Source organism: Tiliqua scincoides, chromosome 1 (assembly GCF_035046505.1).
Source record: "Tiliqua scincoides isolate rTilSci1 chromosome 1, rTilSci1.hap2, whole genome shotgun sequence".
In the NCBI taxonomy this organism is placed as follows: Eukaryota; Metazoa; Chordata; class Lepidosauria; order Squamata; family Scincidae; genus Tiliqua; species Tiliqua scincoides.
The window spans coordinates 161,186,562-161,207,433 of NC_089821.1; the positions used below are offsets into that span (position 1 = coordinate 161,186,562).

Below are 20,872 nucleotides of genomic sequence, written 5' to 3' on the forward strand. Positions count from 1 at the left end.
AGGGTGTGTTGGCAGAAGGGAGACACCACCTGAGAGTTGGAAGCTCTACTCCAACACTGAGGAACAATAGAGTGAAGTGAACCCCCTCCCCCAATAGCAGTGTGAGACCCTACTCTGCTTCACCAGCAGGGACACCACAAAGGGAACCCCACCCTGAACCTGCCAAGCCCTATAGGGGTCTGAGTACCCAGCCAGGGTGCTTGCCTCTAGCAGACCAGGCTGGGACATTTCTCAGTTGGTACCACCAATGATACTTGAGGTGGCATTGGTGGTACTCATGGGACCCCTGGACATCTGAGACCAAGAACATGACACAACAAACAGTGGTAGGAGGCTCAGCTGGGCAGGGACAGATCCAAAGCATGCTTTTCCATGGTTGAAAAAGCCATCCTGTCTACCTGAGCCTCTTACTGGTGTTTGTCTTGTCACCTCTGGCCTCCCACCAGAAGTAACTGGAGATGATGTCATTGCCAGTGACTTCCGGTGGCACTCCAAATAGGTAGACCATATGAGGTTGAGAAGCTCTGAGAGCCCTCTGCATTCAGAACTGCCATCATGATTTTAAACCTGTTTTATTTTGCAACATGAAAGTGTCAAGCACTGTCCAGGAAGGTAAAGCTCCTGCCTAGATGTGCACTGAGTATTGTACTAGCATATATATTTTTGGCAGCAGCCACCCCTGCAACCTTTAACTCAGGCATGCATTCCTCTCCCTGAGCCTGTGTGACCTTCTTTCCCGCGGCTCTAGCAGCCTCCAAAACCCCACAGCCCGCTCCCACTTTTCCCTCCCCACCGCAGCAAGAAGTGACCCTTCTCGCCCTGCAGCAGCAGCAGCACGAGACACTTCCTCTGGCCCGGGTCCTGCACTGTCTCGTGCCTCGCCCTGCACTGTATGCGCGAGGGAGGGGGTGGAAAAGCGAGAGGGGCGGGAAAAGGAGGGGGGGGTTGTAGCAGCATCACCATGGTGACAGTGACGTCAGCTCACCCTGGATCTAATTGGAGGAAACCCCGTGGCCCCAGCTGCGGCAGCCCGTGGGCCAACCGAGCTTGTGCCCTGGCTCTACCCACCTTCGCGGAGGCGCGCTGAAGCGTGATTGGTTTTCATGAGGCCGGGGGCGGGACCTCGGCCAGAGCAGGGCTCTCTGATAGGCTGAAGCGCGCGAGCTGGGGCCTAGCATCGGATAGGGCTGCCGTGCGCCAACGCCCTTTCGCAGCGCTGTGGCTCTAGCTGGAGACGGGAGCGGCTTCTCTCTCTCTCGGGCCCCCCCTCCTCCCTTCCCACCTTCTTGACCCAGCCCCAGAGCGGAGCGAGCGCAGTCGAACCAGCAGGCGCCAGCCGGCCCGGCCCAGCGCCCACCGGACCCAGGTGAGAGTGGAGGCGGCCTCGGGGAGCGGGCGGGCGGGCGCGCGGGGCAGGCTCCTCACTTGGCGTCCATTTTGTGAAGGTGGCGCGGAGCGGGGAGTCCCCCGCCGGGGAGGGGAAAGGAGCGGAAGCGGGGAGGGGGACAGGCGCCGCCATTTCATGCCGGCCTGCAGCCGCCGTGGGGGTTCCCGGGGGACGGCGGGCGTGGGAGAGGAGGGGAGGAACGAGGGCGAGCCGTTGCTCCTCCGCCTCCTCCTGGTCCCTCCTCCGCCTCCGGGGACAAAGGCAGCTCGTCCTGGGCGTGGAGGAGCCGCCGCTTCCCCTTGGCTCCGTGGGAGGCGCCGAGAAACCCCGACCCCTTTTCTCTGCCTTCCCCCGACCGAGCTCCGCACCTTCTGCGCGGGTCCTCTCCTTCCCCCCGCAGCGCCAGGCAGCAGCCTCGCCTTCCTCCCCGCCCCCGGCATTCCTGAGCCTGCCTTTCGCCCCAGCGAGTCCTCGCCCCCGGCCCTTTCCCCCCGCACAGCCCACCACACCCCTGGCGCAGTCCACCTGTAGTGGCTGCTGCTCGCAGCTGCTCCCTCCTCGCTTCCTAAGGACGTTGTTTCCTAAAAGGCTGTTCTGGGGGTGGGTTCTCAGACTGGCTTTATTCGGAGACTTCCTTCTCAGCATCTTTGCTCAGTCCCTTCTTTGTCTCTCCTCCAACGGAGAAAGCTGCTCGCTGGAATCCATCCTCTGCACTACTCCCATTTCTAGAAGGCTGGCATCCTGCCCACGTGCCACGGCCCTGTTAACCCGTGGCGGAGCCCCTAGGCTTTCACGTGTTTCAGGTAGCCTCCCACCTCAGTCTTGTGCCCCACTGCAGCTGACAGCCTGACCCTGAGACTGCAGGTGCGAGACCTCAGTACGTGCAGTGCATAGATATAGGCACACGTACTGCTACAGTACAGAATGCAAAGTGCCTTCTACCATTGGAGCCCTAGGGTGTAGCTAACAGTGCCTCGGCCAAAAGAAAAGACAGGTCTCCAGTCCCTGAGGTGCCCCTAGGCTTCTGCCTTAGGCCCTGCTGCTAGGGGATCCTGATCTTTGGAAGACTGCTTTTAAAAAATCTGGCATGGATAGTACTGCTATGGGTATTTTTTAGGCCCTTAAAAGCATTTTTGAAGCATGATTTTTTTTTTCTCTTGGCCTTGATTGGCTGTTTTAAATGAAGCCTTGTGTTTCTTCATAGCTTTAAGTAGCTGGCTCCTTGTCCTAACTTCCTTGATCCGTAGTAGCTCCTCCCATAATTTGTAAATCTTACTTCCTTGTCTGGAGTGAGTGCAGACTTCAGAATATCCCTTTGCTGTTGCAGGTTTTGAGGTGTCTTCTGACTGTTGAAAATCTCTGCTATTCCTCTCTTCACCTACATCAGTTGCCTTCCTGTGTATACCACTGCTGGCCAACATGGACAAGACCGAGATGATCCAGAAAGCCAAGCTGGCTGAGCAGGCTGAGCGCTATGATGATATGGCTACTGCAATGAAGGCAGTGACAGAGCAAGGTGCTGAGCTCTCGAATGAGGAGCGCAACCTTCTCTCCGTGGCATACAAGAATGTTGTAGGGGGGCGGCGCTCTGCTTGGCGAGTGATCTCTTCAATTGAGCAGAAAACTGATGGTAATGACAAGAAGATGCAACTTGTCAAGGACTACCGAGAGAAAGTGGAGTTGGAGTTGAAGTCTATATGTACAACTGTTCTGGTGAGTTGAGCATGCTCTGGCTCCACCCTACAGATAAATTATAACTAGTCTGAAGAGTGAGGCCTAGGGAAGGCAGGAATTGCATTCTGTGAGCTATTGGTCTAAATACTAATATTGATTTGTCTTACCAACTGCAGGAGATGTGTACAAAATAAACGGAAATATAAATTGGACTGCTTAAGCCTGACAAGGATTTAATAGAATATGTAAGACTTTCCTTTTTCCAGCACTACCCCTAAATAGATAGGTTAACTGTCTTAATCTGAAACAGAATGTGTGATTTCGAAAAACGAAATATTTGTAGTGATGACTGGTGGTGTACTATCTTAAATATGGGAGCTAGTATGTACTGTGCTCTAAATTCAGTGAGCAGGTACATGCACAATGAAAATGCCAAATTGAAAGACCAGCAGCAGCTAGTATGTACTGTACTTTATATTTAGTGAGTGGGGAAAATCCTTGCAACTTACTGTGGGATAGGAGTTTACCTTGATTAATTGACCATGAAAACAAACCTAATGATGTTTCTTGCACACTTTCTTGATGGTGCTAGTTTAATATTGTCTCCTGGAGGTGATGGGAAACTGCCAGGACTAGCACTAATAGGAGGTGCTAGTGAGGAAAAAGGTACAGGCTTCTTAATACTCTTCAAATCGGCCAACTTTTCAACTTTATTTACAGTATTTATATACTGCTTTTCAAAAGTTTACAAAGCGGTTTACAGAGAAAAATCAAATAACTCATGGCTCCCTGTCCCAAAAGGGCTCACAATCTAAAAAGATGCAAAAGAACATCAGCAGACAGCCACTAGAAGACACTGCTGGAGGGAGATTGGCCAGTTACTCTACCCCTGCTAAATAAAAGAGGAGCACCACTTGAAAAAGGGCTTCTTGCCCAGTTAGCAAGGGTAGTAATAGGCAGTCTTTATTTTTAAAACTAGTTTGCATGTCTAACAAATCATTGTAGTGTCGACAACCAAGGGCAAAACTGGTATTTTTTTGCTTAAAAGTGTATGACATTGATGTTTGCAGTACTGTTTAGCACTTAAATTAATTTGCTGTTTGACTTTAGATGATCAGACTTCGGTGTTCCTTATGAAGTTCTGGTCTAGTCTCTATTATGCTGCCTAAAACTTAATTCTACCTAGATTAGTCAAAATCTTCAACCAGCTAAAGTCAAATGCTGTTATATTTGCTTGCACATGGACAAAGTTGCCACACTGCCTCTGATCTTCTCAGGCACACAGCAATACCAATAGCAAATTTAGTTTTGTAACAAACTCCCATATGGTCACAGCATGAATGTTTGCTTCCAGCTCTAGTGCACTGCACCAAAGCAGGCTTTGTCCTTGTTTCTCAAATGGCAGCTCCTCATGCCACATGTAAACTGCATCAGAAACTTGGAGTTCTGAAAGCAGTTTGTGATATGACTTGAAGATCTATTAAAGGGAAAAAAATCATGAGGAGCCTACTAGGCATGCCCAAGCCCTTGGGTGTGCCTAAAGTAATCCTTTGGATCTCAGCCAGTGTGACGGACTTAGTCATTTTTGTTGCATACCAGCATTTTCACAAATATAGAAATGCTTTTCTTAAGTCTTCAGAAATGGAAGGGTTTTATTTAAGACAGCTTTTTGAGGCAGGATAAAAGTGGCAGTTCTTCAGTGTTGTCAGTGGAGCATGGCACCAAGGATGTTTAACCCCTGCTAACTGGGCAAGAGGCACTTTTTCAAGTGATGTTCCTCTTAGATTTAGCAGGGGGAGAGTAACTGTTACTTCTCACCTCAGAGTGTTTTTTCTAGTGGCTGTTTCTGGGAGTTCTGCATCCTTTTTAGATTGTGCCCTTTTGGGACAGGAAGCCATTTAGTTATTTGATTAGATTAATTATTTGAAAAACAGTATATAAATACTTTAATTTTAGCTTCTTTTTCAGAGCCTTGTGCTATCTTTTCTTTAAAATGCTTAATACTAAGTTCCTGCTCTTCCTGAATATTTGCAAATGTAGCTTTGTTGCAGCTAATGCAATTTAAAAAATGAAAGAGTTCTTGATGTAGAAAATGTTCTGACTGTATTAACCAATACAGTATATATTGTAATTATACTTTGAAACTGAAAAGGTGTGATAAGGCAGTGGTGGATCCTGTTTGCTATTTCAAAATCTATTGGGGACCTTCAGAAATAATTGCCTACCTAGATAGATGTGTAACTTTAGGTTTAATAGCAGTGTGAGCAAAGTATCAACCCCTTTGCTAAGATTGCTCTTGAACTGTCTAGTCAGAGATACTGATAGGGAAGTACTTAACTTGGGGTACCATGCATTCACTTTGCTCATTACTACCAACTCCAAGTAGCAACTGAATCTTGAACATTATAGAGTTTAGGCAAGGTGAGTATAAATCAGGGGTGGCTAGACGTGCTTAACATCAGAACGACATATGATAAACTTCAGTGGTTTTGAGAAATGCTTGAAAGCTGCAGTTTTTAAGAAGAATTTAAGTTATTGAATAGTTTCACTCACCATGAGCATTAAACTTGTGTACCTTATTTCTCTTTAAACTATTTACCTTAAACTATGTGCCTTAAAATTTTAACTCACAATTTCTAGCACACGTGCTAGCACTGGTGATGTATATTTGCTGAGTGTTCACAGCAAGATATTTGTGTGTGGTTTTCAGCATCTAGTAGTGTAACTGTCTTAAATGGGCTAGAAAACCATGGATTCCATATAGATTCAGTTCTGCCATATAACTTTTCTGACCTTGATGTTTGAACTGACAATTTTGATCTACATTGGTGGATTCTCCAAGTTGTACTAGAACTTGAATAGTGGGGCTCATGAGATTTCTGCATAGAATATTTTGAAGGGTGGTGCTAGAGTGTTTTGGGATACCTGTTATAGGCAACTTAATGAATTACAGAATGTCTGTATTCCAGTAGCTTTTAAGATGGTGTTCTAATGCACTGTCTAAATTGAATGGTTAAATATGGTAACTGAATTAGATGAAGAGAGTAGGAATTTAATCTTCTTACTATTCCTATCCTACACTCTTGTACTTATCTCCAAGTGGAATAAATATCTTCAAGCTTGATATAATTGAAAACTGCTTTTTTGTCAAAATCAGTGAAATCTTAAATGTACTACTATACTGTATTCTCCAATGTGTGGCACTTTATGCAACAGTCTATGGCAGGCGTGTAAAGCTCGTTTCATACAGTGGTCTGAATAGCTTTATGATACCTGCTGAGGCCCAGAAGTGATATTGTTAAGCAGGAACATGCCATTAAGCAGGTGATGACCAGAAATGAGCACTTTTTTCTCACATGGGAACTCATTTTCTACGAATGACAAGGGAAAATATACACATCTTCATATTTTTAGGAAATGGGAGAGCCCAATTATCACATGGGCTGCCCTTTTAGTATTGCCACTTTTAGTTGCTTCACAGGTCAGCAGTGAGAGGTGCTCTTTGACACTTAGGCAAAAGTGGTGCTGCTCACATGATACTTGGGCTCTCCAGGTCTGCAGTTTCTGCCAGGGTGTCACTTCACAGCTCAACTGAGAGCAACTGGTGCTGAGGCAGCCCAGCTATCACATGGACTGCATAAAAAGCTCCCAGCGGCTGTATGTTTGTCACTCTGGATCTATGGTATATTGGAGACATTTGTAATTCCATGGTGTATTACTGCCTCTAGAATAGTTTTAAGAGCTTGAAGCTGGACATTTTGCAGTCATGGGTGGTGACTAAGGAGAAGCTTGAGCTAAGTTAGCATTTTTATGAACCGAAATGAAATAATACTTTTTATTAGTAGAAAACCATTATTCATGCGAGGAGAGGAATAGGGAAGAGAAAAGGGGTGGCTGATTTTTTTTTTGTCTTCAGCCCATTGCTTATATTGTGGTGCAGTTTTTGGCAGGAGGGCCACATTGTGTCCCTGACACTGTGTTGGAAGCGGGGGAAAAAAGAATTAATTTACATTTAAAATTTGAATAAATGTACATAAGTTTACATAAGTGAATATATTAAAGATGAACTTATATGAATGAATGAAGGTCTTGCAATAGCTCAAGGCCTATAAAAGGCCTTGCACAAAGCAAGGCCGGCCTTTCCTTTACTGTCGCTACTGCATCACAGACGTGAAACAACAAGCAGTGGAGGGAGCCCTTATCCCACAGCTCACACGAGAGGTCAAACAGTCGCCCTCATGCTGAGAACAGTTGTGTCCGGCCATTGTGGGCTCCAACAAATCTCCAGAGGGCCAGAGGCTCATTGGAGACTGGGGGCTCCCTGAGGGCTGCATTGAGCATCCTGGAGGACTGCAAGTGGCCCCAAGGCCAGGGTTTGGGCACTCCTGTAGTGTATAAAAATACTGCTCTAATCACCAGACCAAGAATTGAGCACATAAGATATAGACTGACACTTAGATGCTGTATTAAATATAACAGGAAGTAGCCGGTTTCTCTTTGGCAGTGGTTCTCAGGTGTTTTAGACCGGGACCTGCTTTTCATGATGAGTCCGTCCACCAGAAGTGGTGTCATGCCTGGAAGTGACATCATCAAGCAGGAAGTGACACTGTGATGCCAATGCTGGAAATGATGTCATTAAGCAGGAAGGGACATCACTTCCAGGTTCTCACCGAGGAACTCATAAACTTCAAATGACGAGAAAACATTCTAGCACAGAAGCTTTTCCAATTCTCTGTCCCATGCTACCATTGCTATCAAGCATTCCACCTGTAAAATTCAATATACTTGTAATGAAGTGTGTGTGAAGGGTGTGCTTGCTTCCGGCGAGTGTTGAACATGGCATTGATATATTTTGAATATGCCCTTCAGTGTTCATGGCACTAACTAACCTGAAGCCTCCTACAGATAGAGCAAAACCAGACTTGTCTGCACACCTATAAGATGGGAGTCTTCCATCTCACCTAGCCCTACAGATCACCCACATGCTCAGTCCACTCACCCCAGTTCCCCCCACCCCATCTCTCCTAGCCCACCCACATGCTTTAGTCTACTCACTGCAGTTCCCCCACCCCATCTCTCCTAGCCCTCTGATCACCCACATGCTCAGTCCACTCACCCCAGTTCCCCCCACCCATCACTCCTAACCCTCTGATCACCCACATGCTCAGTCCAGTTCCCCCACCCCTCCTTCTCCTGGGTGTCTCAGTGCTTCAGTTTCTGTATAGGAAGAAATACACTTTCTGCATTTTGCTGCACATCACAACTTTCGCCAAGTGAATCCTTCGTTATGGGGGGGATCCTTTTTTGAGCCCTGAATCCTCCCTCCCAAACTTTGTGCAAGAAGCTTTTCAAAGGAGCACATCCGAGGCAAGGGGAGGAAGGGGCAGCTTGGGACTCCCACCTGAAATTGAAGAGACAGGCTCTGCTCTGCCAACACAGCCATGCTCACTGGAGAAATGAAAACAGGTGCTGTCTTGCTCCTAAAAGAGCCTGTACATGCTGCTCTTTTAGACCCTGAGGTAGAGAAGCTTCTCCCATACATAACTGATGCAGGCTTGGAAAATAGCGGTGCCCACTGCCAGAATCCAAGATGGTGCCGCCCAGCTCATTTGTGAACTTTTAATTGAAAAGCGGTATATAAATACTGTTAATAATAATAATAATAATAATTTTGCCACAATCCAAGATGGCGTTGTCCAGCTCTTTGTGACCCGCCCAAAATTGGATTGCGACCCACAGTTTGAGAACTTCTGCTCTATGAAGAGGGATACTTTTCCAGGCATACTCAAGGACCAGAATAATCTGTCTTATTCATGGATGCTCAATATCTGTATAATGATGCAGACCCATTGTATTGGGGCTAGAGTGGTGCTAGTAGCAGTAGTATGTCTCTAATTCCTATTCTGTGTCCCAATCCTAGGAATGCCTGGTTTGTCGGGTTCAGCAGCCTCTGTTGGTGGTAAAGGGATCAAATTCTCATGTTAATACAAAGCATCCCAACAAACACTTCTGCCAGAAGTTCCCTCTGTGAATGGGAATTCTCTCTACTTTTTACACAAATAGCATACTTTTTTTTTGGAGGTAGTTTCAAGTGAAAAAACCATTGATGGGATGCAACTCTATTTGCATAGCTACAGTAATTGTATGAGGTGGTAGAAGGCAAGGATCACTTTCCGGTATAGCAGCCTCATATTCAAACAATAGTGGTTGCATATGAACTTGATTTAGCAATGGAACTAAACAATGACTTGATCTTAACATATTGCAATCCTTCCCCCCCCCCATATCTTATAGATGTAGCCCACTAGCTTTCTTGTCTGCTTTTCAACTTAGGAAGTGCTTAGTGCTTCAAAATTGAGCAGAGTTTTCAATGCTGGAAGCATTTCTGATTTGCTGAGAGAATATAACTTGGATTCTGCTGATTCAGGAGGTTCAGTTTTGAAATGTGATGTTCACCAGTAGCTTGCTTTTTAGTATTTCTTAAAAGGTGAATGCAAGCAATACATTTAAATCAAAATGGATTAGAGTTCCATGGAGTAGTAGCAATAGGTAATTGGAAACTTGAATAGCTTTGTGTGTAGTAGAGCCTGAAGGCCTTAGTGAACATAGTGCTTATGTACAGAATGACAGATGCCAAACTACAGTTGGATCACTTGAAATATTCAGAATATTGAAATATCTTTACATGAATTAGAAAACAAAGATCTTTCATGCTGGCCTTGAGAGATGGTACAGACATATTGTATAACAGGTTGACAACTTTCACCTCCCTTTGCTGATCTTGATCCTCTATCTGTTCATATGATTGCTATTATGTGGCATTTGACTGTATGCTAGCATGAGGTTTGTTGTAACTAGGAAGCATAAACTGAGAATCCAGGAGAATTGTGTAGGTGTTCTGTCTCCCACCATCCAAAACTGGAGTTGATGGTTTTGTACTGTAGTCTGTTAGCATAGGATAGGAAGTTGCAACTTACCCTTCCTGTATGGCTATGCAGGGCACTAGGCAATGCAGAAGAGGAAATCTACAAGGACAGGGATGGGAAGTAGTACTAGAAGACCACTTGGAAGTTAGGGTCCAAAAGAACTACAGGTGGGCCCGTGGATCTGGTATCCATGGTATCAGTTATCCATGAACCATGGGGTTGTGTGTGTGTACCTATTAACATTATTTAAATACGCCAGTGAAAATGTTCTTCCTTTACAGGGTCACTATAAGCATACAAACTTATAGTGACATGCAGCCTACCTCCCAGCAGCCTGAGCTCTTGAAAACAGGAAGCAGTCAACTTCCTTTTCCTGTTGCCGATCTAGTCTTTTCAAGTATTAATACTGCTGGGAGGCAGCCTGTGCGTCAGTATGAGCTTGTATGCTTATAGCAACCCTGTAAAGGAAGAACATTTTCACTAGGGTAAGCACTCAAATAATGTTAATGTAGAGACAGGGTTCCCTGTGATTTCTGTATCTGCTGGGGTGGGGGAGTGTCCCTGGAATAGATCCCTGCAAATATGGGGGCATGCCTGTATATGATGTGCTTTGCATGGTGGTAGTGTCCACCAAGAGCTTTATTAAGTATCTAATTGTTATTGTTAAATAAACTGGTACTGCTAACTTCCATTAAAGAGATCTAGTTTAAATAGAAGCTTGTAGGATTTTAACTTCATCTAGAAAAACAAGGGAAGATGTTGGGCAAACATAATGCTTTTTTTGAGGAAAAGCTTGCAGCATTTGCAAAATAAAATGTGTCTAGGGTCTTAAAGTTTTTAAGTTTGTGTGACTGTTGCATTGCTAGCAAAACTCTAATGTTCTGATATAGGTAGATCTTCCAAAGATATTTAGATTGGCCCTCTTTATCCATGGGTTTGGAACCTGCAGATTTGACTCACCATGGCTTCAGAACCCATGGTGGAGGGTGTCTCTGTACCTTAAAGTGGTCCCTATAAATCGTGTCAGTAAGTGTGTGTTTTAACCTTTGCAGGGCTTCAGGCAGGCAGTCTCTGGTGATTAATGTCTATTTCCAGGTTGCAAGCTCCTCCTTTGGCCCTTGGTTGCTCAAGAATGCAACACAGAAGTGTTTGATCACTTCCCCAGGGCATTCTGTAGTGTGCCAGGTCCAAAGGAGGCAGTTGTGACCTGGAAATAGACATCCTAATCACTGGAGACTGCCTGCAGCCTTGCAATGACAAGAAACCTGACTTAAAGGGACCACTACTTAAAAGCAAACTTGAGTATGTTTTTGTATCTGCAGGGATTCTGGGAATAGAAACCCCACCGATGCCAAGGGACGTCTGTTTAGCTCTTGGCCGTTTCAGATTTTCACCATCTACTGTAGAATGACTGTTAAGCACATTTCTGGCTAGGCGAATTCTAAATGCATTGTTTCAGAAAATGGCTAAAAATCATGTTGGGGTGCCTTAGATTTGACTATGCTGTTTAGTCTATCTAGAACACAAGTAATGGCTAAAAATTAGTTGCTTGTAGGAGACATCTGACATTAAAGGTTTGCATGCTTCACCTGTGGAGAAGGAAGGCTCAATTGGAACTTTAACGGATTGAATTCAAACACTGCATTTTGATGTTCAAGTATAACATCCAAAGCACTGACTTGCTAATCTTGCCTATTTCTGGAGCACATGAGCTGATTGCTGATTGTGGGTGAGATTTTAGTGCTTCAGCCATCACTAATAATGCTACTGGCATTGCTAAAAGCAGAAGTGGATGTGTAAACTGCCAACAGTGATAGAATGGGACTGCATTTTTCATTATCCTGACACAAGTAGAAACTGGATTTGCGTGAGAAGACAAAGTAACTGTTGTTGGGATGTACTGTAGGAAGTATTAACTCAGAAATGGCAGGCAGAGGTTCATAGTTCAAATGGATATTGGCAAAAATTGCTTGGATGCTAATGTGTGACTTATAAATTATGCATTGTAGGAGCATTTTAAAAATGGAGACCAGCAACTAAAACTGGCACAAGACTTTGCTATGATTTATATAACCAATTTAAAACTGTTTAAACCTGAATGAGACTTGGGCAAATTAAGGCACGTTGGCCAAATCTGGCACACCATAGCCACACCATCAGTCCAGCCCTCTGATTGCTTTCTATATGTGCTTGACAATCCTTTCTTTATATTCACCCCCTTGCACACACATGTTTCAAGACACAGCATTTCTGAGTAAGGCAGCTAACATTTGGGTGAGCAGCACCAGTATTCGTGCATTGCCTGAAAGAACAATGAAGGTGCATGTCTACCCACTACAGAGAGCAAGAAAGGAGATCTTACAATCATTCTTAAATTCTTAATTCCAGCTGTATCATTTTAAGTTGTGTTTAATGTTCTTATGTAAATGTTTTATTATGTTGTAAACTGCTTTGAGCACTGGAAAAATGGTATAGCAATCTGATTTTTTAAAATGGAAAATAATAGAATTCTAGAGTTTGGAAGGACTATAGGGGTCTATCCCCTGCAGAGTGTAAGCAACTTCACATCCTTGACAGATGGCCATCCATCCTCTGCTTCAAAGTCTGTAATGAGGGATAGCTAAATACTGAGCAAGGCAGTCTGTTCAGTGATGAATAGCTCTTATATTAGGAAATGCTTCCTCATGTCTAGCCTAAATCTTGTTCACTGTAGCTTCAACGTGTTGGTTCTACCCTTTTAATTTTAATCTCTGGAACTCCTCCAATTCAAGAGTGAGTGTCGCAAAAAGACGATGAATGCTGCAGTTGTGGTTCTGGCTGTTGCTGCCTGGGAGCCAGGACAGCCAGTGCTGCCCCCCACTCACCCAGAAGTAATTGTGGTGATGTGATGTCACCACAACTACTTCCGCCCATCCGCCCCCCCCCTAAAAAGCAGGTGGACTGGGTGGCTGGAATGACGCATGGCCAATCCAACTACCCAGCCCACTTCTCCCCCTCTTATAAAAGTGGAACAAAGTTGTGGCTGTTCCACTTTAGAAAATGCAGATAGGCAGCTGGAACTTTCTCGGCAACTCTAAGCCATCTGCTTGCCTTCTCAGTTAAAGTGGAGGAACGGGTGACAGCTTGGAAATGCTCCAAGTGGCTGTGATTGCTCAGCCACTGTCAGAGCCCTGCCACACTGCTGCAAGCTGCCTGCCTTCCCTGCTTTGTTTTTAAGTGGAGGAGGGCAGGTGACTTGGAGCAGTAGGGCAAAGCTCCACACTGCTGCGGACCACCCCTTCTTTCTTCACCTTTTAAAAAAGGGGAAGGAGTGGCGACTCTTGGACTGGTATAGAGCCCTCCATTCTCCACAAAGTGCATGGGGAGGGAATTGTGGTGTGCCTGTGCTTCCCAGGGGCACTTGCACCCCTTACCCCCCTAGGACACCAGTGGAATTCTGTAAGTTAAAAGAATAGAATTTGAAGCATTAGCTCCAGGTTGTTATAACTTTTATCATAACTGTGGTCTTTGGGGCAAGAAGATTGTCACTCCTGGTCTTGAAGTTACTCTAATATGGTAGGAAGTTGTTACCAAATTGAACCATGAAAGTGTTGGTTCAGGTTTTGTTATAGGGACACTTGCACACTAAAAAGACTACATACAAAGCATTGGAGATTTCTGCAACTGGTCTTACGCATGTGTTTATGAATGCTTAACTTAAAATAGTAATGATAAAAATATAAAATAGAAATGGAGTATGAACAACAGTTTGTGAATCTTTCCCTAGCCTAAGAGGGTTTCTTCAAAAGATGGAGTAATAGGAAAGGGTGGTATGTTGTGCATCTGTCCTCAATTCTCCCTTTACTCAAGTGAGACTTGCATCCTATTGTAATCTTGGGTTCTATTAGCAAACTAGATCAAACTTGGCAGCAGCATGTTAATCCCTCTATATCAGTTGTTCTCAAACTTTTAGTGCCAGTTCCCACTTTTTAGAATGAGAATCTGTCAGGTCCCACTGGAAATGATGTCATTACTGAAAGTGACATCAAGCAGGAAAACTTTTAACAATCCTAGGCTGCAGTCCTACCCAGGAGTAAGTCCTATTGACTATCATTGTTAAAAGCATATACACAATAGCCTCTTCAAAGTACAGATCAGATTTCTCCAAATGCAGTCGCATTCCATGGTAGCATAAAGTAATATATTAAAAATAAAATATTGAAATGAATGGGGACCCACCAGAAATTGAATTGTGACCCACCTACTGGAACCCGACCTACAGTTTGAGAAACACTGCTCTATATACTTCTACGTATATATGAAACATAGGATGTGGACAGGATGAGTAATGTAGCTCTGCCACCCCCAAATCTTGAAGAAGCAAAACTGTTTTATGCTTGTTGAATGAGATCTAAAATGTTACTGTTTGGTGTGAAATATTGCTTTAGTCTTGTTGAAATAAACCAATATGGAAATGCTTATTTTGCTTATTTAATTTTTTTCTGTTAGGAGCTGCTGGACAAATATCTAATAGCGAATGCAACTAACCCAGAGAGCAAGGTCTTCTACCTGAAGATGAAAGGAGACTATTTTCGATACCTTGCAGAAGTTGCAAGTGGAGATGACCGAAAACGTGAGTTTCATGTTCATTTAAATGCTACGTTTCAGTACAGTCAACTCGTGTAACAAGACCTTGTAAAAAAGATAATGCAAAAGATGTAGTTAAGAAAATGAGACTTGGTTGGTTTCTTGACTTGTTTTCCTCTGTGCTTAACACTTGCCATTTCTTCACAGAAACAATAGAAAACTCACAGGCAGCTTATCAGGAGGCATTTGACATCAGCAAGAAAGAGATGCAACCAACGCATCCAATTCGTTTGGGCTTAGCGCTAAATTTTTCTGTATTTTACTATGAGATCCTTAACAACCCAGAGCTGGCTTGCACGTTGGCAAAGACAGTAAGTTCACCTTTGTGTGGGGAAAGCGAATTTGAGTAAGGAGATGTGTCTTTGTAATGTGTTCATTTTTTAATATTGGATTATTTAAAAAATAATAAACACATATGGATGTGAACTCATTTCTTATTCAGGAGTCAGTGCAAGCATAGTGCTCCTTGCTTCTGTTATGGCTTTATAGCACATGGAGAATCCTTTAAATATTTTCTGACGTGCACCACTGATTTGTTACTAAAACACTTTTATTTAAAGGGCTGATGCCACTGTAACTAAATCTGCAATTCTTGGTGCAGTCTAAACTCCATCAGACTCAAACTTTTGAATGAATATCCTTAAGATTTGGCTGCCTGTGTCACTATTGCAGTCTTTTCACCATAGATGGAGCCAGCCTTGGGCAGTCTCCCACAGCTGCAGCTACCATCTGGGAGCCTGCAAGGGCAATGTAACAAGCAGAGTGTGGTCAGTGCTCACCCTCCCCTGGAACTGTTTGGCCTAAAAATGGGCCTCCCGGAAGTAGTTGGCAGTGACATTATGTCACTGCCAACTATTTCCAGGTGCCATGCTTTGTGTACAGCACTACAAGCATCTAGCTTGCTGTGACTGCAGTTGCTGCAGCTGCCTGGTGAGTGAGGGGCCCTGCGCGAGTGCCCTGCTGGCCCTAGGGCTAGCTCTTCTCACACAGGTTAATGCACTGTTCTGCACAGGAAAGTCTTCACCTACAAGTATTCAGGGATGAATGTTTAATTCCAAAATGACACTTGTGTCCTCAAAAATCTAAATATTGACATATATAAAAAAGTGACTGTAACTCTCCCCAGTTAAGCCCAGGAAATGTTCACTGAATACAAATTTATCTTGTTTTGAAACCTCCTCTTCCTGTATAGGACTTGTTTAATTGACTGTGCTTATAAGCTTATTGATCCTGGGGACTTTTAAAAAAAATAGGAATTGGTTCAAGTTAACTGGCATAAACTTTCTGATTTAGATGTCAAGTGATTTGGTAATCTGTTCAGACATTTTAAAAAGCTTTTGGACAGGCTCACGTACATCTGATGCACAGCAGATACATCTCATGCAGAGTAACATCACACTTGTTTGTATTGTAACTGTAAAATGAATATTAACTTGAGAAAATTTTAAAAGCTTTTCTAAGTTGGTAAAGGCTTCTTTTTAAATTGTTAGAGGCTTTTATGAACAAAATTTAAAAATTGAATACCTGATTACTGAATCACTTTCGTAATTGGCCCATATGGAGATTGTCTGTAGCTTAGTAGTAGGTGCACATACTGTGTGGAAGGTCCCAGGTTCAAGCACTGGCATCTCCAGGTAGGGTTGAGAAAGATGCCTGTCTGAAACCCTGGGGAACTGCTGCCAGCCATTGTTAGTATTCTGACCTGGAGAGACCATTTGTCTGATCTAGTAGAAGCCAACTTCATATGTAAATGGTTTTGTTTTAAGCCGATTACCGCTTTGTGTCTAGAGGCTAGTCCAGGTTCAAGGCAATCAAGATTTTAAGATGCCTTGGGTTCAACTCTACTTCACTGAAACCCTCTCTCAACTGGATTTGGTTCAGCTACTTGATCGCTCGTATGTAAAAGCAATTTCCCGTGAAAGAGTCTGAACCTATGAAAGGACACTACACTTGTTGTCCTCCCTAAATAATGCTTTACAAGCTAGGACTAATGTCATGTTCTATATGTTCATTCTTCAATTACTTCTTTAGGCTTTTGATGAAGCCATTGCAGAACTTGATACACTGAATGAAGACTCATACAAAGACAGCACTCTCATTATGCAGTTGCTTAGAGACAACCTCACAGTAAGATGTGCTTCTTGATTTTCTTCATTTGACTGTACTTGGACTCTGGGTTTCCCAGCTGTGTGGGGATGGCTCCTTCATGGGAGCATGGAAACACCTAGGTGGGGTGTACTCCTTCAGCAGTGGGTTGTGGTAGGAGGAAAATTGGACAGTCTATCTTACTTTAGAAGTAAGTAATATGGTTCTGAGTGATTTAAATTGGAGATTGTAATGCCAGTTATTTTAACAGGTAACGTTGGATTGATGGCAAAATATGGATTTAAAACTTTAAGGAACATTTGTTGAAAGACTCATCATTCTTTTCCTTTTGCCTCTTTTTACAAGTTGAAGTGATAAGGTTGTACCCTTAACTGTGTAATGTCAGGTTAGTATAGTAGTTGTGAATGAACTTAAATTGTGAATTTGCTACATTTAAGATGGCTGTTCTTCTTTCTTCTAGTTATGGACATCAGACAGTGCAGGAGAAGAATGTGATGCTGCAGAAGGGGCAGAAAACTAAGCTGCATATGGAGTGTCATTCCCTTTCTCCAGAAACCTTTTTACACGTCTCATTCCTTATAGCTCCACTTGGATTTCCTATAGCAAAGAGAACCCATCCATGTGTATGGAAATCAATTTATAGTCTTTTCACACTGCAGCTTTGGGAAAACTTCATTCCTTGATTTGTGTTTTGTCCTGGCCTTCCTGGTGTGCGGTTACTGCTGTAGAAAAGTATTAATACTGGCTTAATTTCATATAAACATAAGTAACTTCCAAACACACATGTAGCAGACTTAAAGTTGTCTGGTATTTAAAACAAAGAAAAATCTGAACCAGTTCCTAAAGGTGACTGTCCGTATTATGGTGAGACATGAAAATGTAGTTAATGCAACTAAACAGTTTCACAGTTCAGTTATCCACATTCCCTTTTTATTCTGCAGGGGTTACTTGTGATTTGACTTTCACATGCTACTGTGTATTCCTTTCTGTGGGATCTGGGAATATTGGGCCAAATGGGAAGCAAGGCAAATAGACTTCCTATGTTGAGTGTACAGCAGGAGCTACTGAGTGTTTAAATACAGGGACTCTTCTTACTCTTCAGTTGCTGCTGTTCAACTGCTATTCCTTCCTAATAAAAATTCACTTACACTCCTGCCTTTTGTAGTTCTGGTATTCACTTGATTATGTCTTAGAAGCAGCATGTTACTGCCAGAATACAGGGAGTGCCTTTTTGGCAGAATAAAGTGCATGTCATTTCTTAACACTGGAATGGGGGAAAGAGTTCACATGTCCAAGTATAAAACTTTTCCATGCAGGTTTGTGCACATGTATGAAGGTGTCAAGTTCGTTCAGTGATTGTTCCGTAGATAGATGGACCACTATTGTGTGTTGCTAATCATTGATTGTAGTCCCAAAAAAGCCTTGTGAAAATGTTAATGCCCTATGTAACAAAATAACATTAAATAAAATTACATTTTATAAACCACTAAACTGTTGCTTTGTAACATTTGCATGCAGCTACTTCTAGGAATACATCTTCATCTCAATAACTTTGCTATGGTAGAACCTATAATGGTTGCATCAAGTATACATTTCTAATGCATTGCATGATGTGATACTTGCTATTTGGTGTGCAGTGGGAGAAAGCTTTTGCCATGTGGCATGTGTTTAGCGCATTGCACTATTGCTACACAAGGTATGCAGGTAAATTGAAGCATTTTATTTTTATAACCTGTTTACATGAGGCTCTCATCCCAGCAGTGCCATAGCATCAGATGCTTTTAAACAATTAATTAGACCCAAGTAGAACCTTTACACCTAGTAAAGGTTTTGAGTGTCTAGGATTTGAGATGGTAAATACTAATGCTGTGATAATTGGATATGGAACCAAAACAGACATGACTTGGGCCATTGGGAAGGGCTCCTGTAAGTCTGTCCCATGTCTGTGTAGTATTTAGCATGCTAGTTGGACATCCTGCCCCAGGCAGCTTATTTCTGGGGTGTTAATCATACTCTTAAATGTTTTTTTGCTGGATAAATGCATTTTAAGTATGAGGTGGACATAGGACATTAGGTTAATGTTTTGCATGTGCTCCTGTTGAACATCTCTTAAGCAGATTTCTCAACATCCCCTGCGCACTCAACACTACTTGCCAGCTCATACTATTGTGAAAGCTCATGCCAGAATAGTCTTATACAATCTCAACACTTGCTAGCTCTTCCTCACTTTATAGTCAGTTACTTTAACTATATTGGTACTACTGTAGCTGATCCTGTTTGCTCCAAATATTTAGGTACCATCTTTGAACTTTTGTTGCTCATCTTTGTGTTTAAGATCTGCTAAATTATACAGCATTCATGCACTGAGATGAGGTTGAAGAGTGCAAGGCTTGTTCAAGCAATTTAGTTTTCAGTAATAGTAAAGATGACCAGAGGTGGTTATGCAGAGCAAAAGTTCCTAAACTTTTTAGCACTGGCACATTTTTTAAAATGACTCCATTGGGATCCACTTTACAAGACTAAAGAAAGGTTTCACTTACAAGCCTTTGCTTCATCCTTTTTCTCAGGGAGCACACTTTGCACAACACTGCTGTACACTAAAAGATGATGGTTAGAGAAGTAACATTCTTCTACTGAGAGAAACAATTATGTGCTTTGACTATCCATTATACATGGGTGGGGGTTGCTCATTCTTCAGCACAGTGTCTACTAGAACAGTCTTAATCTTGTCCTTGGTCTTATTTCTGGAGCATTAATAAAACTAAGAGATCCCCAGCAGTTCAAACTTAAAAGCATCACAGCTCCTTCTTCCCATGATCCACCATCTTGGATCCCCTGCTATTGTGAAAATATGTGAGACCGTGTGTGATTGCAACATGCTGTGAATCCTCAGGGAGCCACAGAAACCAGCTAGGGCAGCTGCTGAATCCTTGCAAAAAACCTACTGCCCTATACAATGCAGAGGATTGAAGCCTTCAGGGGGAGCCATAGCCAATGGAGCTAACAGTCAAAAAGGTTGGGAACCACTGCACTTGTGACTAATGGGTAGGGGTGTTTTTTTGTTTTTCTTTCTTGGTTAAAAACAAATACAAAAAACTTTGCCTTTTTGGTGTTAAAATAACCATATAAAAACACAAAACCACATCTTGGTGTTTATTTTCCAGAAATTAAAATAGATTACTTTTCCAGTTAGAAATAATATTGTGCCTGCATCTGCTGACACTATATCACCTACCTAGTAAATTTTTGAGCAATTAAGGTTGCCAGCAATGAATGATTAATTTATAATTTATTAAAATGTATCCTTGGAATAAAGACACCTAACCACAATTTGCTAGTTTAATGACATTTGGGGGGGGATCACTCCCCCAAGAGAACCCTTACTAATGGGAATGGCCATCTCCTGGCAGTGTTGAGTGAGCACTTTGTAGGTTGAACATCACAGGATCAGTACCTTCTGGCCGCTGCATCCTCTTGAACTCCCACAGCCTGAACTCCCAGACATGAACACCTTTCTTGCCAGCACAAGAAATGAATCCAGCAGGGGAAGGATGCAACATGGGTGGTTGCCTGCCTCATAAGAAGAGCCCCACTGGATCAGGCCATAGACCCATCTAGTCCAGCTTCCTGTATCTCACAGTGGCCCACCAGAGCCCTCAAGGAGCACACAAGACAAAAGGAGACCTGCATCCTGGTGCCCTCCCTTTCACCTGGCAGTGTGAGGCAGCCTGCTTCTGAAATCAGGAAGCTGCACATACACATCATGGCTTGTAACCTGTGACGAACTTTTCCTCCAGAAATTTGTCCAATCCCCTTTCAAAGGCATGCCGGCCAGGTGCCATCACCACATCCTGTGGCAAGGAGTTCCACAAGCTAATTACACAGCCCCCCTTCCCCCCACAGCTCTGCACTGCACCAGAGAGAGAGCACCCACACTGGAGCTGGCAACTTGGCTCACCATGTGCTTATCCCTACAGTGAGAACCATTCACTACGCTGCCAAGACTGCCATCACCACATCCTGTGGCCGGGAGTTCCACAGACTAAATTATAGGCTGAGCAAAGAAATATTTCGTTCTGTCCGAACTCTCCCAGCGCTCACTTTTAGTGGCTGTCGCCTGGTTCTAGTGTTGTGTGAGAGGGAAAAGAGCCAC

General features: G+C 43.4%; 1 protein-coding gene across 1 annotated transcript; it reads left to right on the forward strand.

Moving 5' to 3' along the window:
• Positions 1–1,189: 1,189 nt before the first annotated feature.
• On the forward strand, positions 1,190–17,873 carry YWHAQ (tyrosine 3-monooxygenase/tryptophan 5-monooxygenase activation protein theta). Its single transcript, XM_066612087.1, has 6 exons — positions 1,190–1,366; positions 2,715–3,100; positions 14,476–14,599; positions 14,761–14,924; positions 16,645–16,740; positions 17,180–17,873. Exons 2-6 carry the CDS (start codon positions 2,807–2,809, stop codon positions 17,237–17,239), a joined length of 738 nt encoding a protein of 245 aa, XP_066468184.1. The 5' UTR covers positions 1,190–1,366; positions 2,715–2,806; the 3' UTR covers positions 17,240–17,873.
• Positions 17,874–20,872: the final 2,999 nt, after the last annotated feature.